A 27,761-nucleotide genomic window follows, 5' to 3' on the forward strand; every position below is an offset into this window, starting at 1 on the left:
CATTTCATAATTTATTTGAACATAAATTCCTAAATTATTTATAATAAATGAACATACCTTCAAGGGATAAAACTGCTTCACTACCATTTTAATATTTATCAAGTTCTCATGCATCAAGTGTAATAAAAAACTACAAATAAGTAAAACACCACAGAATGAGAAGAGATGCATGTAAAATCTAAAATAGAATTAATCAATGCTTACCTCCCCATGTACTTGCTACCTGAGAAGCAGTTGACATAGGATGTACAGATGGGTGAAAAGTTGGCTGCTGCAAATCAAGCAGATCATTGGGCAGCTTTGATGTGCTAGAAAGATATTTTGGAAACATGTTTTATTTACCAGAAAAACTTTGCTACTTTAGTGTCACCTTCTCTGCCCACCGCAGATAAAAACATTAAAAACAAGGAAGAAAAGTCTCATTAATATAAATCTCAAAATTTTGAGGAACAGTTTCTTCATATAATAGCATATTTCTAAGGAGGCTTGGAAAAATAATCTAATATCATATCTTAAGTTTATACAGGATTCAAAGAACAGTAGCTCTTCGGAAAAGGATAAATGTCTTCCCCCGGAAAAAAACTAATTTCCTTATTAAAATGAACCTAAACATAAGATTCTAAAATACAAAATATCATAGCAATTTTAATATTTTTAAAATTCTTTTAATATTCACAGAACTTGAATCACATTTGCAATACACTACAAAGTAAAATACTCCTTAACCTCACTTCTAGTGCCTCAGTATCCCAACTACGTATCAATGATACAGGGAAAAAATTTTACATGCATTTATGAATAGAGCCACCCCATTATACAATACACTATTTACATGATATATTTCTTTCTTCTTGTTTTTGAGACAAGAGTCTCGCTCTGTCGCCCAGGATGGAGTGCAGTGGCACGATCTTGGCTCACTCACTGTAACCTCCGCCTTCCGGGTTCAAGTGATTCTCCTGTCTTAGCCTTCCGAGCAGCTGGGACTACAGGTGCGCAGCACCACACCCGGCTAATTTTTGTATTTTTATAGAGACGGGGTTTCACCATGTTGGCCAGGCTGGTCTCAAACTCTTGACCTCAGGTGATCTGCCCACCTCGGCCTCCCACAGTGCTGGGATTACAGGCGTGAGCCACTGCACTCAGCCTATTTTTTTTTTTTTTTTTTTTGAGACAAGAGTCTCACTCTGTTGTCCAGGCTGGAGTGCAGTGATGCAATCTTGGCTCAATGCAACCTCCACCTCCTGCGTTCCAGTGATTTGCATGCCTTAGCCTCCCAAGTAGCTGGGATTACAGGCGCATGCCACCATGCCTGGCTAATTTTTGTCCTTTAGTAGAGACAGGGTTTCACCACACTGCCCAGGTTGGCCTCAAACTCCTGACCTCAGATGATCCACCCACCTCAGCCTCCCAACGTGCTGGGATTACAGGCATGAGCCACCATGCCTGGCTTACATGATATATTTCTGACCTCAAGACTTCTATGTGATTTTAATGAACAACTCAAAACATGACCCTAGAGTGTCTAAAAATTCAAACACAATACAGATAATTTTTTTAAGGGGTCTGGAGGCTGGGTGCAGTGGCTGATGCCTGTAATCCCAGCACTTTGGGAGGCCGAGGTGTGTGGACTGCTTGAGTCCAACAGTTCAAGATCGGCTTGGGCAAAATGGCAAAAAAAAAAAAAAAAAAAAAAAAAAAAAAACAAAAAAAAAAAAAAAACGAAAAATAGCTGGGCATCGTGGAGTGCGCCTGTAGTCCCAGCTACTCAGGAAGCTAAGACGGGGGAACGCTCGAGCCCAGGAGGTTGAGGCTGCAGTGAGCCATAACTGTGCCACTGCACTCCAGCCTGGGTAACAGAGTAAGACACTGTCTCAAAAGAGAGAGAATAAGAGAGAGACAGGCAAAGAGACGGGGTCTTGCTATGTTGCCCAGGCTAGCATTGTACTGCTGGGCTCAGGCCTTCCTCCTGCCTCAACCACCTGAGTAGCTGCGACAACAGGCACATGCCACTACACCCAGCTCCTAATTTTTAACTTATATATTCTCCAAAATAGAATGTTTTTCTTTTTAAATGGATATACAACAACTGTACATATTTATGGGATACATATGATATTGTGATACATGCATACCATGTAATTATCAGGACATCTATCACAACTCAAACATTCATCATTTCTCTGTGTTGAGAACATTCTAAATCTTCTAGCTACTTTGACATAGATAACGCAATTATTATTACTAACTAGTAATTCTACTGTGCTATCAAACACTAGAACTTATTCCTTCTAACTGTATTTTTATAAAAAAGTTTTGAAGACATGTCTTTTAGATGTAAAACAGTTGTGTAGATAGTAGATATAAATGCATTTAGTGCTTTGGGGAACATATAGAATATACAATAAGAATTCTATAAATGGGCTGTAAGATTTGCCCTTAAATACTATTAAAAAGGTGAACATTTTTAGTACGTGAGATAAAACAGTGAAATTAGTTCTTTATCCAATAATTTGTTTCAGCCTCAAACACTGAACATTCTTTTCATTTATCTCTCCTAGGACAGACTTCTTTTCAAGGTCTCCATGTTGAGAACTTGCCCCTTAATGGGGTCAATGTTACTTAACTGGGGATTAAAGAAGGTAGCATACATGAGCAAACAAATCATAAAGCTGAAAGGAAAAAGAGAACTAAATTCAGCAAACACCTACTAAGATTTTAGGGAGCAGGTAGCAACTGAGAATGCACACAGCAAGCATTTCACATACTAAAACTTACAATGAGCTTTTAGGCTCAGCTATTAGGAGTCAGTAGGCAGGAAGATGAACTTTCAAGGGCGAGTTAATAAAATAAACAGCAACAACAAAGTGAAAGGAAAAAACTCACCACTCTATGGAACATTTAACATGTGCTAATAACGCACTGTGCTAATAACAGCTAGTCATCTGGGAGCATCTTAGAAACAAAAATTCTTGGGCCCCAAGTCCCACCTATTGAATCAGAACTCCAGGACTGGGACTCAGATATCTGTAGTTTAATAAACTCTCCAAATGTTTCTGATGTTAAAGTTGATAACCACAATCTCACTTGAAAACAAGTTCTCAAAAAAAGTTAAGAACTAAAAGACCCAGGATTCAAACCAGAATCTGACTTTTAAACTACTTTAAGCCACTCTGAGGTAAAAGACAAAACAGGTTTAGAAAATGTCAATTATTTTACTTTACCCAATATTATATTTCCATGTTAAGTAGCTTAAATTAGACAACAAGATTATTAAAGTTAGTGTGGTGGGCTTCAATACCAAGAAACCTGGCAACTAAACTGTCATTATGTTCCAGATTACAGAGTTTAAAACCAGGAAACAGATATGACAGATGTTTAATATCCAATGAAATGGTATTTTAAAATATACATCATACCCATATGTCAAAGAGCTATAAAGGGTCTCGAAGCATTAGATGTCTCATAAATGTGTTTAATCATAATTTTTACACAATAAAAAGTTTGCCCAGAGATAAGAGCTATATTCCTATTAGCATAAATCAGTGATTTAACTATATTTCATTTCCTAAATAAGTAAAATATAAACTCTCACCACTTTATCTTTAGGTATTATACCAATATCACCATTTATCGCCACCTCTTTGTGTGAATAGATTATAAAAGTATAAATAAAAGTAAACCTGAAAATTCCTGCAAAATTTCTATTAGAAGTCTTTGAACCTACGTATTCAAAGGTAACCTTAACTTCTACTCCTACCTGTTAGAAGAACTAGGGGTAGAAAATATGTCAATGGCTGGTGCAGTCATTATCCCTCCTGCTGAGGTGGATACAGGAGAGGCTGCAGTTGTTAAGGAGGTATGAGGTTTCTTTGCAAGTTCTTTTAGGCGCTGTTCCTGTTAAGAAAGGGAACTACCATAAGGATTCCAGAAACTAGATTTGTTTGTACAACCTCTGAAAAAAGCATTTTCTAATTTGTTCTGATAGCAGATATTCTGTTTTACCTAATTCTATGTCACGATGAAAAGTCAGACTGAGTTTCAGCCCATTAACACTATACATTTAAGACTCTGTGCAGAGGCCCCATTTACCTAATGAACACCTGTACTCATTTTTCCAAATATGGAGAATGCACAAACTTACCTTTAAAGCTTTCAAACGTGCCTGTTCTTCCTCTAATGCTGCCTGCTTTTCCCTTTCATCCACTTTGGTCAGAGATAGACCAGTGCTTGCCAGGGAAGACACTGCATTGGAAAGTGTAGTTGCCCTAGGATAATTGAACAGAGATAATTTGGCTTTTTGCTAAACACTTCACATTACACCCAGGTCAGGAAATGGTCTGGCAACCTTGCCATGGATAGGCACTATAATTATAAACTTAACTTCTGGATTCAAATCCAGTACTTCAGATGAAATATTCCACCCAGTGATCTACGGGATTAGAGCAATTAGAAAAATCTTGACTTACATATACACTCACTGCTTTTAGAGTAAATGTTTGACTTTGGAAAGGGTTCACAAGAGAGTGGGGCACATTGTCTCTTCCAAGCCCCAAGAGGGGAAACCAATGCAATTGGGAAAGAGCCCACATACTCCCACAAAATCCCTGATGGGAAAAAGTGTTGACCTTATCACAGTGAAAACCCTCTGCTAATTTACAGACTACATTTTGGCAGTGCCACAGAACACCAAAACATGCATACCAGTAATACGTAACGGAGGTCTAGGTATGTTTCACCTATAACAACATCCCCAGAGGACTTCAGGTTCCTTCAAAAGAAGACTGGTTTCAATCTAGTCACCAGGTCATCTGGCATCTTTCTATGTGCTGCCCTTTTGCCAAACTAGAATTTCCTTTTTAATATACACATACAATGTATCATCTTTTACTGACAAGCCATCTCCTTTCCCTTTTATCAAAAAAGTATCCACATTATAAACCTCAACATTAACTTTCCAAATGTTAACTCTAGGCTAAGTAAAACAAGTGGTAAAGAATTCTAATCTGAAGAACTACCTTGAGCTTTATTTTCCTTTTACTACACACTAATCATCATTAATTTCTACTCTAAGCACGTAAAGTGGTAAAAACTCTTTTAAATTTTACATAAAATTAGTATTATAAATAAGCCAATAAAAAGGTACAACTCAGAAGACAAAGGAAGAGTGACATAGTTGACAGAAATGCAAGAAAACCAATACATTTTATGATAAACATTTCAGGTAAACTGGTACACCTGAACTACATGGCTTTTTTCTTCATTATTCTCTCAAATAAATGAGACTTATTGTTTTGACTGCTACTTCGAAAATCCTACTAGAAAATTCAAAGTACAAATCTAGGATTAAAAATAAGTACTAAAATCTAATAATGGCATTTTCCGTTGAAAATTATTTAAATTTTATTACTAAAAGAAAGACTAAAGTTCTGAAACAATCAGAAAGTCTAAAAAGAACCAAAGGAAAGTTCTCACCATACAAATTCTTTCTTCATGTTGTTTTTAAAAAAGCTTCATATGAAAACATGAGAGTAACTCAAGTAATTTCTTAACCCAATGCAAAAATCATGTTACCAGATTGATATGAAATGATGTGTTACTTTCAATTTGCGAGGTTAACTGGTCTTAGTCTGAGGAATTAGCTTAAAACATAATAAAGTGATTAAAATATAAAATATCAATAATCAACCCCATGAACTGGCATTAGACAGAGATGATGCAATTTGATGTCAGATATTCTAGGTTTGAGTCCCAGCACTGCTACTACATGCTTCACAGTGCTATTGTTAGGATTGAGCAAATTAATACAAAAGTATCTTGTAATTACAGGCCCGGCACGGTGGTTCATGCCTGTAATCCCAGCACTTTGGGAGGCTGAGGTGTGCCGATCACTTGATTTCAGGGGTTCAAGACCAGCCTGGTCAACACGGTGAAACCCTGTCTCTACTAAAAATACAAAAATTAGCCAGGTGTGGTGGCATGCATCTGTAGTCCCAGCTACTTGAGAGGCTGAGGTGGAAGAATCGCTTGAACCCGGGAGGTGGAAGTTACAAGTGAGCTAAGATTGTACCACTGCACTCCAGCCTGGGCAGAGTGTGATTTTGTCTCGGGGGGGGGGGAAAAGAAAAAAAAAGTATCTTATAACTATAAAGCATCATACAAAACAATGCACTATCATCTTCAGGAGAACTTTTGACATCATAAACACAATTCTAAACTATGCAGTCACTGTCATTATCTTAACAGATGCTGACATTTATTGAAGGTCAGAAACTATTTCAAGAATTTGCATGTATTAATCCATTTAATCCTGATACTAATTCTATGAGGTTGATATTATGATTAAACCCATTTTATAGAAAATCAAATCAAGATAAAGAGAAATTAAATAGCTTGGAACTTGAGCTGATTTCATCTACTCCCTCAGAAAAATCACTCTTGATCTTTGTCCTACAAAGAATGATGTACCTGCTTGCAGCTGTAGAATCTTTGATTTTCTTTCCTTCCAAGGAAGCTAAGTGTTGTTCCAAAGCATCAAGAAGACTGCTGGGGGCCTGCAATTGTACAAATATTAAGAATTTCATGATAATTAGGCCACTGGTCAAATTAAATCAAGTATCATCTAATCAGAGAACAACAAAAATAAACAGGTATGTTCTTCATGTACTTATTAACAGTGGAGTTTTAGCTACTTAATGAGAATGACAATGTTACTTTTATTATACAAACATGACCTAGTTGGAAATATTAAGAAACATTACCAAAAACGTTAAGAACAGAAAACTATGTAAACATGAAACATTTTTTTAAAATCTTGCAAGTACTTAAATTTTAAAGTAAAACCATACTCCCAAAAGCTAGACATACTACTGAGCATGCAGAAGTTACTTAATAAGCACTGCTGAGCAACTGAATGTGTTCAAACATGACTCTGGAATAATTATTGATAAATGACACTGAACACTGGCATCAGGGAAATGAAAATGAAAATCACAATGAGATACATCTTTTCACTTACTACAATGACTAAAGTTAAATACATTAGCAATATCAAATGTTGGTGAGCACATGGAACAACTGGAACTCTCATATATCACTAGTGGGAGTTTATCACCTTGAAAATGGATTAGGTTGTTTTTTACAAAGTTAAAATACACACCCACCTTCATGACCCAATTCCATTCCTAACTACCCCAAAGGGATAAAAACTTATCTCTGTAAGAAAAGACTTAATGTTTAATGTGGCTTTATTTACAACAGTCAAAAACTGCAAATAATCCAAAAGTCCATCATTTGGAAAATGGATAGACAAAATTATGGTAAATATTATTCAGCAATAAAGAATAATTAATTAATAGTATATTCAACAACATATAGACAGCTCTCAAACAATATGATGAGCAAAAAAAGCCAGAATGCAAAAGTAAATACTTGTATGATTACACTTATATTAAGTTTAACAACCAACAAAATTATGCTATTCGAAAACAAAACAGTGATTGCGGAGGTGGGTAAGAAGTGACTGGAAGGGGGCATAAGGATTGGGGAAATAGAATTTTCCTATCTTGAATGATGTGTTGGTTACACAAATGTTTATCAAACTGCACTGAAATGAGTATTTACCTTTTTTTAACAGAAGACTATTTTAAACTCAGGCTACAGGTCAAATCTCAACTTAATATGAAGAAAGCTTTCAAAAGGAAACCTTTTCAGTGTGCAGACTAAGAACTGTCCACTAGAAGTGAAGCAAATGCATCGGTAGCGTTTACTTACCCTAAATATTCTACATGATTTGAGACACAGTTTCTGGATTACAGGATCTAAAAATAGTTAAAGGGGCAATACCTACTAATTTCTCTATCATTTATGACTTTAACAACTTCTTTCATCCACTATTTCCTCTATATACCAGGACCTTAGCCCAAGGGAGATACAGTAGAAAACCATTTAAAACCAAATACTACATTGGAAGATGAACTTCTTTGTTGAAATGAGAGTACATAAGCACTTCCTACAGCCCCAGCAAAAATGTAGCAAAGCACTGTCTTTAGAGCTTTCAGAAATAAGGAGGATGTTGATGATAGTGGTTAACATTTAAAAAGCTCTCCTCACACAACAGGTACTGCGCTAGCTACCTTGTAGTAGTCACTGAATCTATGAAGCAGACACTACTGGTATATCCATTTTACAGATAAACAACCTGAGACAGTGAAGATTAAGTTATCTGTCCAAGATCACATATTTCATACACAACAAAGCCAAGATAGGGAAGGTATCTCTGACTTTAAAGACTACATAATTAACTACTATGGTACCAAATCCTAAACTGAAACTCTGGTCATAGAAACTGTAGTTTATCTTTTTTCTGAAGGGTTTAAGCTGTGGCTTACAAATAAAAATATTAAATTACCAAGTTATGATAAGTAAGACAAACCATTTCTAAAATCCCTTCTAAATATATCTGGCTATTCTTTAAAAGTCAAATCCACATGACAAACAGTGAGGAGGCTGGGCACAGTGACTCACACCTGTAATCCCAACACTTTGGGAAGTAGAGGTGGAACGACTGCTTGAGCCCAGTTGTTTGAGACCAGCCTGTGGAATATAAGGGGACCCTGTCTCCACAAAAAAATTTAAAAACTAGTTGGGTGTGGTGGCATATGCCTGTGATACCAGCTACTAAGGAGGCTGAGGCTAAGGATTACTTGAGCCTGGGAGGTTGAGGATGTAGTGACCCATGATTTTGTCAATGCGCTCCAGCCTGGGTGACAAAGCAAAAGCCTATCTGTTCTCCCCCTCTCCCAACAAAACCCAAAGAGTGAAGAAAATGTGATGCTTTACACCTTGAAAGAATATGTAATAACAAAAAAAAAAGAGTAAATAATCTCAAATTTCCACTCTTCTGCATTACCACCATCTTCCCTAAAGTGTAAACAGCTTTGTTTTATTCACTTTTGAAAATTTTCTGAATCACCCAAAGAATGCCTGGTAAGTTCCCTTTGCTTAGAGATCATCAATACAGAGGAAAAGAGGAACAGAGGTTAAAGAATCCTATTCTAATTACAATAGGGTGAATATTAACACGCACAGACACATGATGATAGCCTGTAACTTCTATATCTATCCTGAGGACAATGAATTTTAAATAAAACATAAGGGAAGCACAACAAATGGGGTGGGTAACAGGGGAATCTAAAGTTGCCAAATCATTTTATACTATACGTTATTCAAGCAATGACTTATCTCATGTTCAACCCAGAATAATGTGCTTGCTCTTAATAAAGCCAATTTATTTCAAGTGGACATATACAGGATTCTTTACTTAGATATAACCCAGGACTAGATTTATTGCATACTCTTAGCCTTGACATTAGAGGGAAGAATCAGAACAATTGAGAACAGAGAAGCTCAGTAATAACTGTTAACAAGGCATTTAAAAGATGTCCTGGAGGCCGGACGCGGTGGCTCACGCCTGTAATCCCAACGCTTTGGGAAGCCTAGGTGGGCGGATCACCTGAGGTCAGGAGTTTGAGTCCAGCCTGGTTAACATGGCAAAACTCTGTCTCTACTAAAAATACAACAATTAGCTGGGCATGGTGGCTTAAGACTGTAATCCCAGTTACTTGGGAGGCTGAGGTGGGAGAATCGCTTGAACCCAGGAAGTGGAGGTTGCAGTGAGCTGAGATCACGCCACTGCCGTTCCAGCCTAGGCAACAAGAGCAAAACTCTATGTCAAAAAGAAACATAAAAAAAAATGTCCTGGAACAATTCAAAACAAGGTAAAACAGATGTCAACAGTTGACAGAGTTGATGGAAATGTTACAAGGATAGTTTATGCCAGGTACTTTCATTCTTAATACTCAATAAAGAAAACAGAGAATAAGCCACAACAACCAGCAGGTATGAAGTTTGTTTCTTAGAAACTTTTTGATGATGATGATGATAAAGACAATATTAAAACAGCCAACATTAGTTGAGTGTGCTTAATGCTCTAAATTTTTTTTTTTTGGCATTAACTTATTTAATCCCCTGAACTACTTACTGTATGAGGTAGGTACTGTAGTATCTTCATTTTACAGATGATGAAACTGAAGCTTAGAAAGTAACTTCCCCAAAGTCACAGGGCCAGCTAATGGCACAGCCGAGACTGAAATCTGGACATATCCCAAACCCTACTCTCTTAATCTAATATTATGTTTTGAAGTTTATCCCTATTTAATTCTCCCAACTGAGTCAAACAGTCAAAGTGGAAGTTTAAAACAGGAAAAATAAATACTGTATAATTCTCTACCAGCAGTATAGTGAAAATTGTTTTTCTAAATATCATTTTCTAAATTCAGGTTCCAAAAAGTTTTTTTTTTTTTCCTTTTTTAAATGATGATGATGGGAAAGAAACAGTGATTGAAGAGACTGAATAAATGGTATGACAGTGGGTAGGCCACAAATGTAAGTGGCAAGCAGATCACTTGATGTGGTCATAATGTTAGAACAATCTTTAGGAATACATCAAAATGTTAAAATTGGTCAAAAACTGCACTGATCCCTTTGACAATGGGGGCTACATGTTACTTATCTTAATACTCTTCACAGCTCGTACACAACAGATAGTGGATTGATATTTTAACAATATACTTACCTGTGAAAGGTCTGGTATATCACCTCTGTCAATTCCAACTTGCTGTAAGAAGAAGCATTGTCTTTAATAAATTATAATAAAAATATTTTATAAATAAAATTTGGAAAAATGACATCACGGCTAGTACCAGTAATATTTTAAACAGACTTCTTAAGAATCAGGAAGATATTTAATCTCCAAAAATACTCAACATTTCCAATGGCTTAGATATTATTTGGTGGCCCTAGAAGTTGTTAACAGTAGGGAAACTGGAGTTGGAAAGTCAACAAATCTACGTTACCATTCCTATGTCTTCTGAATACCTATATATAAGCTACTTTGTCACAATCTGAAAACTCCCCTGTCTTCTATGTGTAATACGATAAATATGTTAAGAATGAGAAAGCCTGACCATGAACAAGTTCTTTGATGGAAAACAAAAAAAAAATTTAAGAAACAAACCTGAAGACATCGACTTTGTCTTTCTCCATAAAACATGTTTTCCCTAGAAATCACCATAGATAACATTTTTAAAAACTCATGTTCTGTCAGGTAGGCCAGGTTTACAAAAATGTCAAGTGATATCTAATCAGGATATAACTGTCTTCACAAAGCAATTCCAATACACTTTCATGATGCTCAGGCCCTAGGCAATTTCTAGCAAAAAAAGATAGAAATGGTTCCTGTGTATTCTAGCATCCAATTAGAAAACTATTTTCTGTCCCATGGCTGTGTTTCATTTTCTAATCAGTCTCCCTTCCTTTTGTGACCTCTCAGGGGTTGGTCTCAGAATGATGTCAGTAGAAAATCTGATAAAGGCCAGATACACGGTGGCTCACACCTGTAATCCCAGCATGTGGGGAGGCCGAGGTGGGCGGACCATGAGGTCAGGAGATCGACACCATCCTGGCTAACACAGTGAAACCCCATCTCTACTAAAAATACAAAAATTAGTTAGGTATGGTGGCAGGCACCTGTAATTCCAGCTACTCAGCAGGCTGAAGCAGGAGAATCGTTTGAACCCAGGAGGTAGAGGGTGCAGTGAGCAGGGATCACGCCACTGCACTCTAGCCTGGGAAACAGAGCGAGACTCCGTCTCAGCAAAAAGAAAAAAAAAAAAAAAACCTGATAAATTCATTATTACTCAGATGTTACTAATTGCTGCCTGATATATATATCCTCTTCAAACATGTTTCAAGACGTTACTCTTGCCTTCTTCCAGGAACTAAGGCATTCTAATTGAACTGCAAGCCCAGAGACAGTCTCATAACAGAATATTTTAAGGCAAGGGACTCTTCATATTTTTCTTAAATCATATGGAGCAGGCTGGGTGTAGTGGCTTATGCCTATAATCCGAGCACTTTGGGAGGTCACAGTGGGTTGATCACTTGAGGTCAGGAGCTCGAGACTAGCCTGGCCAACATGGTGAAACCTCATCTCTAAAATCAGCTGGGTGTGGTGACGGGCACCTGTAATCCCAGCTATGTGGGAGGCTGAGGCAGGAGAATCTTGGGAGGCAGAGGTTGCAGTGAGACGAGATCATGCCATGGCACTCCAGCCTGGGTGACAGAGAAAGTCTCTGTCTCAAAAAAAAAAAAAAAAAAAAAAATCATAGATAGCAGAGTCTATCCCACCTAAGAATAACTTAACAGCAGATCTGGAGTACAGAAGGGGGCTTACAACTTAAGTTTGGGCCGGGCTCCGTGGCTGATGCCTGTAATCCCAGCACTTTGGAAGGCCGAGGCCAGCAGATCACCTGAGGTCAGGAGTTCAAGACCAGTCTGGCCAACATGGTGAAACCCCGTCTCTAGTAAAAATACAAAAATTAGCTGGGTGTGGTGGCAGGCACCTGTAATCCCAGCTACTCGGGAGGCTGAGACAGTGGACTCGCTCAAACCCAGGAGGCAGAGGTTGCAGTGAGACAAGATTGCGCCATTGCCCTCCAGCCTAGGGACAAGAGCAAGACTTTGTCTTTAAAAAAAAAAAACAAAAAAAACTTAACTTTTAACTACAACTACCAAATGCAAAGAACATAAAAGGCCAAGAGGGAATGTCAACAAATTAAAACTTATCTAAAGAATTTACTAGAATCACAGCATAAACACCACCTTCTTGTTTTAATATGTGACTGACCCTTAAAAAATGGAAATGATCTTTCTCCTTGAAACGGCAGATTAATAACAAACCTATTGTCTGATCATCCTGTTCTGTCCGATTGCTTCTAATATAGAATCACATATCACCACAGTAATAAAGCCTAGAATCACTAACTTGCTAATTCCAAAGTAACTACTTTGACATAATTGAGCAAATTATCCTAGGAAGAAATCTTTGGTGGAGATGGGTAGAGGCTGGAGAATGGGAGAACAAACAAACAAAAAAACCCTTAAGAACGCCTCTGTAGTAGCAAGATAATGCCTGCAAGTATTACCACACTTGCCTTCTGTGACAATTTCAGAAAATTATTTTTAAGCAGAGCCGCAAAATTGGATTATCCTATTACCTACATTCATGGTTTTCACAATCAAGGATAAGAAATACACAAAATTCATTTCTGTTGGTGAAAAAAAGCTTTTTTTTTTTTGAGACAGAGTCTTGCTCTGTCGCCCAGCCTGGAGTGCAGTGGTGCAATCTCGGCTCACTGCAACCTCCGCCTCCCAGGCTCAAGTGATTCTCCTGCCTCAGCCTCCTGAGCAGCCGGGATTATAGGTGCCCGTCACCACGCTTGGCTAATATTTGTATCTTTAGTATAGATGGGGTTTTGCCATGTTGGCCAGTCTTAAACACCTGACCTCAGGTGATCCACCCACCTCCGTTTCCCTAAACACTGGGATTACAGGTCTGAACCACAGTGCCCTGCCAACGAAAACATTTTGAACTATGTGGCTCCAGCTGTCTCACTGAAAAGAAACCTGCACTGATACTGGATATTCTCTACCACATTTAACAATAAACATTCTCAAATATATGATTAATTCCAACCATAAAAATCTCTGGCACTACTGTATGTCACTTACTCAATTTTATAGAGAAGTAAACAATTTAAAAACAGGTAACTTTTCAATACTCGCTACTGAATTAAATATACAGCATGTATTTTATTCACTATTTTATCATATTCATATCTTGGTACAGAATTCAATACAGCATAATAGTATCACTGAATACTAAATTTAAGACATTTATTTTATTTGGATAGTAAGTGATGACTTCAAAATCCATACTTACAGACAAAAAGGCAAGTTAGGAGACAGTCACTTAAAGACAGTTTACCTCTGCAACTTTGAGGAACTCTGAGATTCTTGTCATCCTAGTTAGGAACTTCTTATAGATGTCAAGACCTTCTTTGCATTGGTTCTTTTTCATATCAAAATATTTTTCTGACAAAATAAATGTAAAAATTCTTTTGTTCACATCAAAATATAACACCCAAAAAAAGGAAAAAAGAGTAGGTAATAGCTCCAAATAGGTCTCTAAAGGAACATACACACCCTGCTAGAAAAATATCAGTGTTAAGCTAGCTTAGGTATTTAAAGCAAATTAGAATAGAGCTGCTATTAAACATTACTTGACCCTACTCATATTCCCAGTCTGTGCCACAATACTTTTCCTCACAATTACCTAAGTATATATTTGTGTGTAAACACGTATCACACTTGACCCCGTTTAAAACAGCACTAACATCTATTTCCAATCTTCTTACTAATAGTGTATTATCTAACAACTTAACCATGCCCAAATGTCACTCAGAAAGTTCATTTAAGTTTAATGTATACATAGGAGTAAAGAGGTTAATTTATACTAATTATAGTATGGAAGACTATGCCTTCCAAAGCTTTATAAAAAAACCTTTATTTTTCACTTGTGAAAAAATAAGCCAAATTTCCCTATCCTATAGATTAAAGCATCCCTGAGTAAGTCCATGTTACTTCAGACTATAAAAAACAGATTTAAATTTTTTAAAAAGTTCATTATGGAGTCGATTATGATTTTTCTGGGACAAAAAAAATTTTTTTTCCATCTTTTTTTATTGTGTTAAAATACATATAACATAAAACTTACTTTTTTTTTTTTTTTTTAAACAGAGTTTCGCTCTTGTTGCCCAGGCTGGAGTACACAGGGAAGATCTAGGCTCACTGCAACCTCCGCCTCCTGGGTTCAAGCAATTCTCCTGCCTCAGCCTAAAACTTACTACTATCTTAACCCAGCTAAATTTTAAAGGCACTTTTATATTTCTAAAAATTAACAAAATGGGTAGAAAAAACATAGATGTATCTAAAAAATAAAGTTCAACTTGCTGAACATCCTGGGTATAAAAGTATGTAATCACTTGCAGAAATAATCAGGTGTAAAACTCTTCTCTCCAAATTAATTGTTACAATGAATGAATATATCATAATAAATTTTTAGACAGCTTTAAGTAACAACTCAGTCAATATTATTTATCCATATGACACAAGATAAGAAATGTTACTAAGCTACAGCAGTATTTACCCAACAAATTAATAATTCCTTCATTGTATGCTGCAAACAGTCTAATGGCATCTTTGAACAGGAGCATGAAGGCAGCATTTATTACCCCATTTGTAAGTTCATTGCTATTAACCTGGGGAAAAATTGGAAAATAAAATTAGCTAATCTTAGGTTTTAAATGACACAAAAAGACTTCCTTCAAATTAAAATACAGTAAATTCCAGGATTAGGCAAGTTAGTGAAAAAGACATTTATTTTCTCTAATACATACATAAAGATCCTAGTGCAGTAGCTACCATATAAATAAACATTATTTATTATTATTATTAAGTTTTGCTGTAACCAAATAATTGTACTCATTGACTAACAAGAATATTGGAAATATTTTTAGTTTTATCTCAAGGAATAAATAAAAAAGATAAACCAAATTAATTCCAAGTTCTTTTTAGCACATGAAAATTAACTCGTTGTTATATACAGAAAAACTAAGCACAAAATTGAATGGCAAACAAAAAACTGGTAAAAAAAAAAAAAAAAAAAAAAAAGTATCTGCAGACCATCAAGTAGAGTTGCTGTCCATTATATAGGGAGAATTCTAATAATAAATAAAGTAAATGAAAGCAATTTATAATATAAAAAATACATATGGACAATAACATATGAAAAGAAATATAACTTGACTTATCAGGTAAATTAAAATATAATAATCAAATCAAATTACTAAAATATCCTTTCCTGAACATCAGACTATATTACTCAGTGCCCATAAGAATGAAAAAAAAAGAACACAGTAGCTCATGCCTGTGGTCGCAGCACGTCGTAAGGCCGAGGCAGGAGGATTGCTTGAGCCTGGCAGTTTAAAATGAGACCAGCCTGGGCAACATAGCAAGACCTCTTCTCTACAAAAAACTAAAACCAAGAAAAAGTAGCTGAACATGGTGGTGTACCCCTGTAGTCCCAGCTACTCAGGAGGCTGAGGTGGCAGGACTGCTTGAGCCCAGGAGTTGGAAGCTGCAATGAGCTATGATCACGCCACTGCACTCCAGTCTGAGTGACAGAGAAAAATGCTGTCTCAAAAAAACAACAAAAAAAAGATGAAAAAGCAAAAACAGACACCTGTTGAGTAGTGGCTCACCCTTTTGCAACAGAAGCAATATTTATTAAAAATGTAAATGCTTATATTATTTGAACCACCAAATTCTTTTTCTGAGTGTTAACCCTATGAAATAGGTTTACAAATGGAAACACACACACACACATACATACACACACACACACACACACAGAGGCAAGAGACAGAGAGAGGAGAGAGAATTGAGTGCAGCACTGTTTAGGTTAAAAAAACAGAAAAACTAAACATCCATCAACAGGAGGATCAGATAAATTGTTATATATAACAAAGTACAATACAGACATTGAAAAGAATAAGAAATTTTATACAAATACAATATATTAAGAAAAATATGCATGGTTGGACCCTGAGCTTCTATATAAACCAAAATAATGTTGAATAACTGCATCAATACCCCAGGCCTTCTAGAGTAGGGGTCAGCAAACTTATTTTTGTAAAGGGTCAGATGGTAAGTATTTTAGACTTTGTGGGCCACACAGTCTGTCACAACTTTTCAACTCTGCTGTTGTGACATGAAACAGCCATAGATAATATGTACCAGTGAGGCTGGCTGTGTTCCAATAATACTATTGAGGACACTGAAGCTGGAATTTCATATAATTTCCACCTGTTACAAAATATCATTTAATTATTTTCAACCACTTATAAAACATACAAAAATAGGCAGTGAGCTATAGTTGGATAATCTCTGTTCTAGTCTATGAAATACCTGTAAGATTTATTGAATCTTACAGTTTCAATAGTGTTGAAGTTTACTCAGCACTTACTATGTGCCACGCTAATAGGCAATGGGGGTACAACAGAGAACAAAAGAGACCTAGTTCCTGTCCTGAAGAAGCTTAAAAACTAGCAATTAAACAATTTAAAGGAAAAATCTGTTTCAGCATGAAACTGTCACAGTTCCATTCACTAACTCGCACTCACAATCTCTAAAACCAAATGTCAAATAAATAATAAACAAAACATTGTAAGATAGATGCCAAAAAAAACCAGAACAGAGTTGAAAGTGCTAACTTCTAACATATTATAAATAAATGACAAAGCTGGCAGCTTGGATGAAGTCATGGTCATTAAAATAAAAATTCCAGGGAACACAATGCCCTTGGGCAATAGCTACATAACAGGCTATTATAAGTGCTATTTAAATTTTTTCTGAATAACTGTCACGCTTCGAGTCCCATTAAATAGACAAAAACAAAATATTAAGTTGGCTATTCATTTAAAAAATACCCCTGTACATTTTTAAAATCTAAAAGTCATTATTAAAAGAAAATATATTTTCAGATCAATCCTTTCACCACTTTAGCTTGTATATCTTAAAATTCTAGAGCCAGAGAAGCACTAAAGAAATCCAAAACAGTCATAAAAATCAAAAAGTAATTTGACTTGAGACTATTTTATAGAAAATCCTTAGCCATATAGGATATCAGTGAGAAAAACTAGAGTCTGTGAAAACTTGAAGTTAAAAATTCTCATTAATTATAATGACCTAATTTTTAAAAATCTTAAATTACAAAAGCATAAATCAACTTACATTAAAATCAAGAAGTGCATCCATTTGATTCTGAATAATTGGTACAGTTTTAAGGAGTTTTTCTGTGTTCATTGTTCTCATAACTCCATCAGCCCTGTTACGGAAAAAAAAAGAGAAATAAACAAATGAATCTGCAATTAAATCTACATTTCAAACTCCCCTGGTTCTCTACTAAAACAGAGAACCAAGTTGCTATTAAATGCCACATATTTTTAAGTCATTATGAAAACTAAAGCAGAGATCATACAGGAAAAACAAAAACAGGCAACATAATATGTTAAATGTCAAGGTACTCATTTAGAACTAAAAAAGAACATAAAGCATGAACTATAAAAACAAAAGTTTACATTAAACAGCAAGGTCTACAGCACACTTTTCACATGAGGAAATGATCTGATCCTCACAAACATTGGTGTGTGAAGAGCAGTTTTACCATTTTTTTAAAAATTACAAATAAAATAATCATTTGCCTGAAGTCACTAAACAGTTAAACACTCTGTAGGCCAGGAGCTGACAAAGTCTTAGAGCTCTGCTTTATTTACAGTATTTTATTCATGACCCAACAGCAATGGCTTTTAATTCAGAAATGATAACTAAAACCACTTCACTACAAAATAAAGAACAATTTTACCAAGTCATTCTAATCTGGCTATTACACAAGAGATACTTTCAGTGGACAGTCTTTAATAAAATAGTCTGTTAAATATTTCCAAACAGGTATTTCTAAAGATAGAGAAATATTAGCGGCACCAAAACAGATTTAAAAACTACTACGTGAAAGGTACTAGGGCTAACGTACACAGCTAATATTAAGAGCTTATTGTATATCACATTTAGTATTACTCAAGAGATTGCCCTATCATTTTCAAATCCTCATAAAAATTCTACTGATATTCTTATTCCATTTTACGGTTGATGAAATTTTAAGTTCAGTGAGGGTATAAGACTTGCCTAAGATCACAGAACTAATCAGTGGTAGCGTCATTATGTAAACCCAGGTGTATTAGACTGTGAAATAATGGCATAACTGTTTGGCTGAGTAATAAGGCATTTCCAAAAAATATCAGGTTCCCCTAATTTACAAATGATCTATACTTATAAATGGCTGTTCTACCCTACGATAAACCATGAACTATGACCTCAGATGCCAAAAAACAATTAAGCTATAAAAAGCAACAATTGTGCTTTGCAGGACACAACAAAGTTTAATAAACAAATACTGGACTACCTTAAGTAGTCACCTACTGATCAGCTTCGGCCTAATTCTCCCCAATATGTTAACTTATGGATGCCTGTTTCCTCTCAAGTGCTAAACAGCATTGGCTGGAACCAGCTGCTGGAGCTTGGGATGAGGACACCATCCCTTTTTTGCAACTCTTCTTACTGAAGTCACTTTTTTACCTCCAGTTACTTCTTCATCACAGAAGATTTGAACATTGGCTCAGTCTTTCTTGTCTTCATTAGCTTCAACATCTATATGGACAACCAATCCAACATCTTGATGTCAAAATTCCTGATTCTAACCTTACTGCCCCCAGAAACCACAGCATCCTAGCCCCACCCCTGAACGAAAACAAAAAAAAAAAAAAAAAAAGGTAAAATTCAGACACCTCATTCCGTGACAATTACCTGTTAACCTTTCAGCTGCTTTGGTCACATATCCCTGTGGCAAAAACTATTTGACCTCATCAGAAACTTCAATGTTTCAACTCCACCACTACCCACACTGATCCTTTCTCATTTTTACTTTCTTCACCTAGCTTAGAATTCCACAGATCATTATTATAATCACTCCCTTACAAATACCTTTAACTTTCTTGCACCTCTTTTCTTCCCTGCATGTCAGTCACCTGGCAAATTAACAATCCTGGCTGAGCAAACACCTAACTAATCCATGCCTGTACACATATAGCTGAGTGCTGGTAAAGAAAACGGCACAACTGGGCAAACTGGCAAAACTATAAACTCATGATCATCAACCTCAAATGAATACTCAACATTGCCAGCAATCCTCTTAGCCTTCTCTAATAAAATCCTCTCCTAAGCATCTTCAAGTTTTCTTCTTCTCTTTCCTTGTCTCCTTACATGAAACACATCAGCTCTCAGCTCTTAACTCCCAAAATATTTAATTCTAGAACAGAAAATAACAAAAAGCAATTGTCTGGTCTTCTTGCCACCCAAACTATATTTCTATTTAAAAATAGTTGGCTAAGGCTGGGCGCATTGGCTCACGCTTGTAATCCCAGCACTTTGGGAGGCCAAGGCGGGTGGATCACGAGGTCAGGATTTTGAGACCAGCCCGGCCAATATGGTGAAACCCCATCTCTACTAAAAAATACAAAAAGTGGCCAGGCACGGTGGCGTGTGCCTGTAGTCCCAGATACTCGGGAGGCTGAGGTGGGAGAATTGCTTGAATCTGGAAGGCGGAGGATGCAGTGAGCAGAGATCACGCCACTGCACTCCAGCCTGGGTGACAGAGCAAAACTGTCTCAAAAAAAAAAAAAGTTGGCTTTTACCTCATGTTTTTCCTACCATGGTAGACTCCAAATGAATCCAAGATTAAAATATAAAACACTGAATCCATAAATATATCTGATGAAAACATAATAATTAATCATTTTAGCTCACTGAGCTTGCTTGAAAGATAAAAAACATAAAAATGAAGATAACGGTTTTGATCACCTAAGACTGTAAAGCTTTTAACAATGTTAAAAAAACAGGGAAAAATACTCATAACCTATAACATTTTCCTAATACACAAAAAGTTCATTTGTTAAGTGTTCATTACGTGTTAAGCATTAGATACAATATCCCATTTAATTCTCACAACAATCCTAACAGAAAAGTACTAATTAACATCATAATTTTACAGATGAAATAACTCAGAGCTTAAGTAAGGCCTTCCCAGTTTTGCCACAGCATACTAGCACGGTAGAAAGGGTTATGAGTGTGCCAAGATGTTGACCCTAAATTAATCCTTTAGCCTCAAATAGTCTCTTATATAGTTATCAGTTTGTGTGCCACCATGTGAAAGCAGTTTAGCAAGCTGACAGATATGTAACAAAATATCCTTGTTCTTAGAAAATATTCACCAAAGTATTAAAAGATATAAACTATAAAAGGCATCAGGTATGTAACCCACTCTCAAATGGTTCAGAAAAAAAATGTGTGTGCGTGCCTATGTGAATATACACAGAAAGAGAAATGCAGATGTGGCAAAATGTTAAAAACTGGTGGTTCTGAGTAAAGTATACAGATGTTCTCTAATATTCTTGCTACATTTCTGGAAGTGAAATTATTTCAAAGTAACATTATTTTTTAAAAGTCAGTAAACCAGCTAAAGTATCTCACTGAAGTCCCTCATCTAATTGGTACGAAGCTAGAATTCAAACCTAGATTCATCTGACTAAAAAAGCTTGTGAGTTCTTACCACTATTCAACACAATGGAAAAGAATGAAAAACCCAATAGAGAAGCTGTCAACGGACATCAAAAGACAATTAATAAAACAAATATGGCATTCAAAAGGAAGGGGGAGTGTGCTCAATATCACCATTTATTATTCAATCAGCTAATACAAAATGAACACATGAGATGCATTTTTCATGATGGAAGAATACAGAATAACTAAGCCAATAATTTGTTATAACTTTTATAAAGCATAATTTGGTGTTTTCTATTAAAATGTTAAATGTATATATATTTATCAATGACCCATCAATTTTAATAATTTATTCTATAGAAAAACTCTCTTAATGCAACCATAAATAAAAGGATGGTCAATCCATTGCTTTTATAAGATTAAAAAAAATGGGAATAAATCAGATGTACACCTGCAACATAATTCTACAGCCATTCATAAGAATGAGATGGACTGAGGCTGGACGAGGTGGCTCATGCCTGTAATCTCAGCACTTTGGGAGGCCGAGACAGGTGGATCACTTGTGGTCAGGAGTTCAAGACCAGCCTGGCCAACATGTTAAAACCCCATCTCTACCAAAAATACAAAAATTAGCTGGGCATGGTGGCGGGCACCTGTAGTCCCAGCTACTTGGGAGGCTGACACAGGAGAATCGCTTGAACCCGGGAGGTGGAGGTTGCAGTAAGCCAAGAGCACACCACTGCATCCCAGCCTGGGTGACAGAGCCAGACTCCATCTTAAAAAAAAAGAACGAGATGGATCTATGTGTACAGACATTGAAAATGTCCAAAATACACAGGAGGAAAGAAAAGCAGCCTTCAAAGAATCTGATCCAATTTTTATGTAATTTCCTATGTGCCTTTATATACATGTTTTTATTTACACCCACAGAAAAGATTAGACACACTAAAATGTTAACATTTTCTATGAATTAGGATGGTACTCTTAATTTTTTTTTAAGTTTATTACTTTTGTAAATATAAAAAATTATCTTAATAAATCAAACTTCACTACTTATAATGAGAGTCCTCTCCAAAAGGTGTCGCCTACTGAGGTTTTTGCCATGATATAATACATTTCAACTGCTGTCATGTCCTCAATTTATACCTGATATTCTTGATATTTTTCTTTTGTATTTATACAGTCTAATATGTGTATGTGTGTGTGTATAATGCCACTTTTGCGCTTCTTCTTGGTCCCCACTCAATTATGGCTCCTCCTTGATTCAACTAAGTCAATACTAATTTTATTGTACTTGATCAAGAGCCATTTTCATCCAATTAAAAAAGACTGCTCTATTAAATAAAAAAATTCATCAACTATTCTCAAGACTGGCCCTTCACATTAGAAAAAATGTTACCATTTTAAAAATCTATTATTCTGAAATTGGTAAATACACTGAAGATCAACTTTACTGAAGACACTTTACAGTGTAATATTATTGGACAGAATACAGAGGTTAAAAATCAGACTTCTAAAAAAGTTCTCCAACATAATCTTCTACAAAGTGCTTAAATATATGAAATAAAATCTGTAGAATTTACTCTAGGCATATTCCAAAATAATTGCCTCCTGATGAATTGGGAATGGCAGCATAGAACATTTAAATTCAGCTTTAAATTTTCTTGCATAACTAAGAGGTTAATTCTATATTTCAGCTAAATTTTTCACTTCAGTCCATTAATTTAAAATTTCAATAGAACAATCTAAAGGAACACATCAATTGCTTAGACTTTAGGGATCACTGAGCAGCAGAGTGGCTCAGGAAGGCATTCACCAGGCTATTTCTGTACATGACAGATTCCCTTCAAGACAGGACTTCATAGCTACAAGGGTCATCACTGCTGCTAAGAATGTCTTCAGTGGCTTTCTCCTCAGCCCTCATCCTATATCCTAGGAAAAAATCTGCGTATCAGGTGTTATCAGTTACAGAAGCAATGACTGTATCATTCATATGACTGGATCATGTGCTAAGATGATTGTTAATTAGGGTGCAGCAAAAATTAAATGCATCTTAAAAGAAAGCTTAAATACAAAACAGCACTGAAAGAAATGAGAAGAGATCCAAATAAACAGAAAGACATCTCTTGTTCATGGACTAGAAATTTAATCGTTAAGAATACTCCCCAAGCTGATCAACAGATTCAATGCAATCCCCTACAAAATCCCAGCTATCTTTTCTGCAAAAATCAACAAGCTGATCCTGAAATTCACATGGGAATGCAAGGCGCCCAGAACAGCCAAAACAAAGTTGGGGGAAAAAAAGAATAGAGTTGGAAGACTCACAGGTTCTCATTTTCAAACACACTGCAAAGCAACAGTAAGCAAGACAGTGTGGGGTACTGGCATGAAGATACACATACAGATCAACAGAACAGAACTGCAAGTCCAGAAATAAACCTTTACATTTATGGTCAATTCATCTTCAACAAGGTGGTAAGACTATCCAATGGGGAAAGAAGAGTAATTTCACAAAATGGTGCTGGGTAACTATATATCCACATACAAAAGAATAAATTTGGACTCATCTCTCACACCATATACAAAAGTTAATTCCAAAGAGATAAAAAACCTAACTATAAGGTCAAAAAATACAAGATTCTTAGAATAAAAAGTAGGAGTACATCTTTGTGACCTTGGATTAAACAATGATTTCTTAGACATGATGACAAAAGTAGAAGCAACCAAAGGAAAAAAATAGATACACTTAATTAATCAGTTAAAAGTGTTTGTTCTTCAAAAAACACCAACAAGAAACTGAAAAGACAAGCCACAGGAGAAAAATATTTGCAAATTATTTATGCGATAAGCAACTGGTGTCCAGAATATATTTTTTAAAATTCTTGCAACTTAACAATAAAAAGGCAAGTAACCCAATTCAAAAATGGGCAAAAGGCCAGGTCAGTAGCTCATGCCTATAATCCCAACACTGTGGGAGGCCGAAACGGGAAGACTGCTTGAGCCCAGGAGTTGAAGACCAGTCTAGGCAACATAGTAAGACCTTGTTTGTATGAAAATTTTTTTTAAAATTAACTGAGCATTGGCCGGGCGCGGTGGCTCAAGCCTGTAATCCCAGCACTTTGGGAGGCCGAGACGGGCGGATCACGAGGTCAGGAGATCGAGACCATCCTGGCTAACACAGTGAAACCCCGTCTCTACTAAAAAATACAAAAAACTAGCCGGGCGAGGTGGCGGGCGCCTGTAGTCCCAGCTACTTGGGAGGCAGAGGCAGGAGAATGGCGTGAACCTGGGAGGCGGAGCTTGCAGTGAGCTGAGATCCGGCCACTGCACTGCACTCCAGCCTGGGGGCGGCAGAGCGAGACTCCGTCTCAAAAAAAAAAAAAAAAAAAAAAAAATTAACTGAGCATAGTGTTGCATGCCTGTGTTCCCAGCTACTACTCAGCAGGCTGCAGGGGAAAAATGCTTAAGCACAGGAGGTCGACACGCAGTGAGCTGGGATTGTGCCACTGTCTCAAAAAGTGAAAATAAAAAATAAAAACAGGGAAAAGGGTTTGAAGAGGCATTTTTTCAAAAGACAATATACAAACGGTCAACAGTACAAAAAAAAATGCTCAATATCATTAGCCATCAGGGAAATGACAACTAAAAATCACAAGACACTACTTCACACCCAGTAGGATGGCTACAATTAAAAACAAAAAACAAAAAACCAGAAACAAAAACAGAAAATAAGTATGGCAAGAGTAGGGAGAAACTGAAAGTGCCATACATTACTGATGGGAATGTAAAATGATTCAACTGCTTTGAAAAATAATTTGGCGGTTCCTCAAAATGGCAAACATAAGAGTTACCATATGACACAGCAATTCCAGTTCTAGGTATATACCGAAGAGAATTAAAAAGATAATCCACATAAAATCTAATGTTCACAGCACCATTATTCCTAATAGTCAAAAGCAGAAACTATTCCAGTGGCCATCAGCTGATGAACAGATAAACAAAATGCAATATATGTCCATAAAGTAAAATATGATCTGGTTAGAAAAAGGAATAAAATACTGATACATGATATAACATGGATGCTATAACTTGGATATATTATGCTACACAAAGGCCACATATTGTATAATTTCATTTATATGAAATGTGCAGAATAGGCAAGCCCAGAGACACAGAAAGTAGGTTCATGGTTGCCAGGATCTAGGGGAAGAGGGAACTGGAAACAAATGCTAATAGGTACAGAGCTTCTTTTTGGAGGTGATAAAAATGTTCTGAAATTAGTGGTGATGTTGGACAACTCTGTAAATATACTAAAAACCAATGAATTACACACTTTAAAAGGATAACTTTTGTTATGTGAATTATATCTCAATAAAGGTGCTACAAAAAGAACTTAAAAACAAATCCTACCACAAAAAGTACTTGATATACCTCATCAAAGAAAAATGAGGTTCGTCTTTTAAAACTGGCTTAAATTTCATAATTCATAATCTAGTACTCCTATGTTTTACATTTTTAAAAATTCAAATCAATTAGATGCCAAAAAAAGCTTAACTCACCCTCTCTTCACTTTTGTGAAATCAAATGCAACTTGTCTGTATGAAACTGCTTTTTCATTTAAATATCTACTATACCGCCTAATAAATGTAGACATGTCATATCCTGTAAAAAAAAAAAAAAAAAAAAAAGAAAAAGAAAAAAAAGAAACAAGTTTTTATAAATGACTAAAAATCCCAATATTCCTAGAAAAACAATTCATTGTATTCAATGGCTATAATGCCTTGGTATCCCAATTCAATTTAGTGATGTAAATTAAGTAACTTATTAATAATATTACCATTAAATTCTCTTAAGGTTTCATATTTAAATCAGATAAGTCCTATGTAGCTTTAAAAAAAAACTCTTCCTTAGACCTTCACCAAAATAAGAAGTTTCTTTTCTTTCTTTCAATATTCCTATTCTTTATTCATCAGGAGTTAGAAAAACATGTCCTTTTATACAACTTGATAATCTCACAACTCAAATTTAACATCCTATGGAACCACAATCCCATTCCTCAAAACATCAAGCAACTCCATATAATTTTTATATTCCTAAAATCTTTAGCTGTATTTAGAACCATAACTTATATGTGCCAACCTTATAAAAAGTGTAAAAAATTACTGTCTAATATAACAAATGGCAATAGGCAAGTTTAGGGTGTAACAAAAACAATTATATGTTTTCAATGAAATTTCTAAATGAATACATAAATCATTTTAAGACTGTTTCATCATGTCCTTGATTTGAAAACTTCAGCAACATAAAATCTAATCAATATTATTTTTTAAAAACATCAAAAACTTTGTGTTTAATTATTGCCTGGCTCAAGGAAGTCTATAAATTTTTGCTCCTCATTGCAAAGTGAACCCATTTTAACTCATATTCATCTAACAAATTAAATTACTTGATCTTTGCTACTTTTAAAAGACAATACCAAAACCACCGAAAATGTAAACTAACTGGATTTCAATATCACCAGTTCATTTATTTAGCAAAATATTTATTGAGTGCCTATTAAGTACCAGTGGAGAAAAATCAGTGAACAAAATAGAAAAAAAAAATACTGTTCTCATATGACTTCATACCTACTACTGTACAGGTCAGGTGTTACATGCTCACACTCCTCAGCTCTTCAATTCATATGGTTCTATCTACTATACCCCATCCTAAGAGGGTAAAGAACCTCTCATCCTTCAAGGCTCACTCTCCTCTACATAAAAAGAGTGAAATTATTAAAACCTTATCACTAGAATTGCTTAATTTCCATCTTAAGAAAATAAGAAATCAGTTGCTAATAAGACACAAAAAACCTACTTGGATATATGCATAAACTGTGCCTAGAGCAGTGCTCTACATCTTGTTTTCCATACACTTTTAAAGTTAAAATGAACTGACTGAGGGAGGAAGTGAAAATTAAAGGATGAGCAGGCAGTTTCTTCCATGCCCCTGAAAATAGAGACTCTCCATTTTTATCTATAATATATATCTGGCTTCTGTTTAAGATTTCAAAAACAGGCCAGGTATGGTGGCTCATGCCTGTAATCCCAGAACTTTGGGAGGCTTACGAGGATTGCTTTAGACCAAGAGTTCAAGACCAACCTGGTCAACAGAGCAAGAGCCCACCTCTACAAAACATTTAAGAACAAAATAATTAGCCACGCGTGGTGGTGCACATCTGTAATCCCAGCTGCTCGGGAGGCTGAAGGGAGGACTGCTTGAGTCAGGAGTTTGAGGCTGCAGTGAGCTATGATCACACCACTGCACCCAGCCTAGGTGACAGAGCAAGCCCTGGCCACTTTCACTCTAGCATCAGCAACAGAACCAGATCCTGTCTCAAAGAAAAAGAAAATATTTTTTCAAGAGGGGGGGGGGTCTACTGTTTTAATTTTTTTTCCTTAAGTTAGAGCACTATAACTCTTATTAAAATATAATGCATTTTGTAACACTGGGTCCTATGTATAGATTACTGGTCTTCTAGAATGTCTGGAAGATAGGGTATTAAATTCATTTTAAGCAAGGATATACTTGCACCTACCAAAGGGAAACAAGTATTGGACTGAATACCTCCAAACTCAAATATAGCCAGT

General features: G+C 35.9%; 1 protein-coding gene across 16 annotated transcripts in view; it reads right to left on the reverse strand.

Moving 5' to 3' along the window:
- PICALM (phosphatidylinositol binding clathrin assembly protein) overlaps positions 1-27,761 on the reverse strand; it is a 113,146-nt gene that overhangs the window by 39,712 nt on the left and 45,673 nt on the right. For 15 of the 16 annotated variants that reach the window (XM_050755833.1, XM_050755839.1, XM_050755840.1 and 12 more), the window contains exons 4-12: positions 25,692-25,794; positions 17,752-17,845; positions 15,107-15,218; positions 13,886-13,992; positions 10,634-10,675; positions 6,466-6,551; positions 4,142-4,265; positions 3,758-3,894; positions 205-308 (exon numbers count right to left, since the gene is read on the reverse strand). In XM_050755833.1, coding sequence (XP_050611790.1) covers positions 205-308; positions 3,758-3,894; positions 4,142-4,265; positions 6,466-6,551; positions 10,634-10,675; positions 13,886-13,992; positions 15,107-15,218; positions 17,752-17,845; positions 25,692-25,794 — 909 coding nt within the window. The remainder of the gene's footprint in view (positions 1-204; positions 309-3,757; positions 3,895-4,141; positions 4,266-6,465; positions 6,552-10,633; positions 10,676-13,885; positions 13,993-15,106; positions 15,219-17,751; positions 17,846-25,691; positions 25,795-27,761) is intronic. The other variant, XM_050755841.1, reaches the window with a different exon arrangement.

The sequence above is a fragment of the Macaca thibetana genome, chromosome 14, assembly GCF_024542745.1.
Source record: "Macaca thibetana thibetana isolate TM-01 chromosome 14, ASM2454274v1, whole genome shotgun sequence".
NCBI lineage: Eukaryota > Metazoa > Chordata > Mammalia > Primates > Cercopithecidae > Macaca > Macaca thibetana.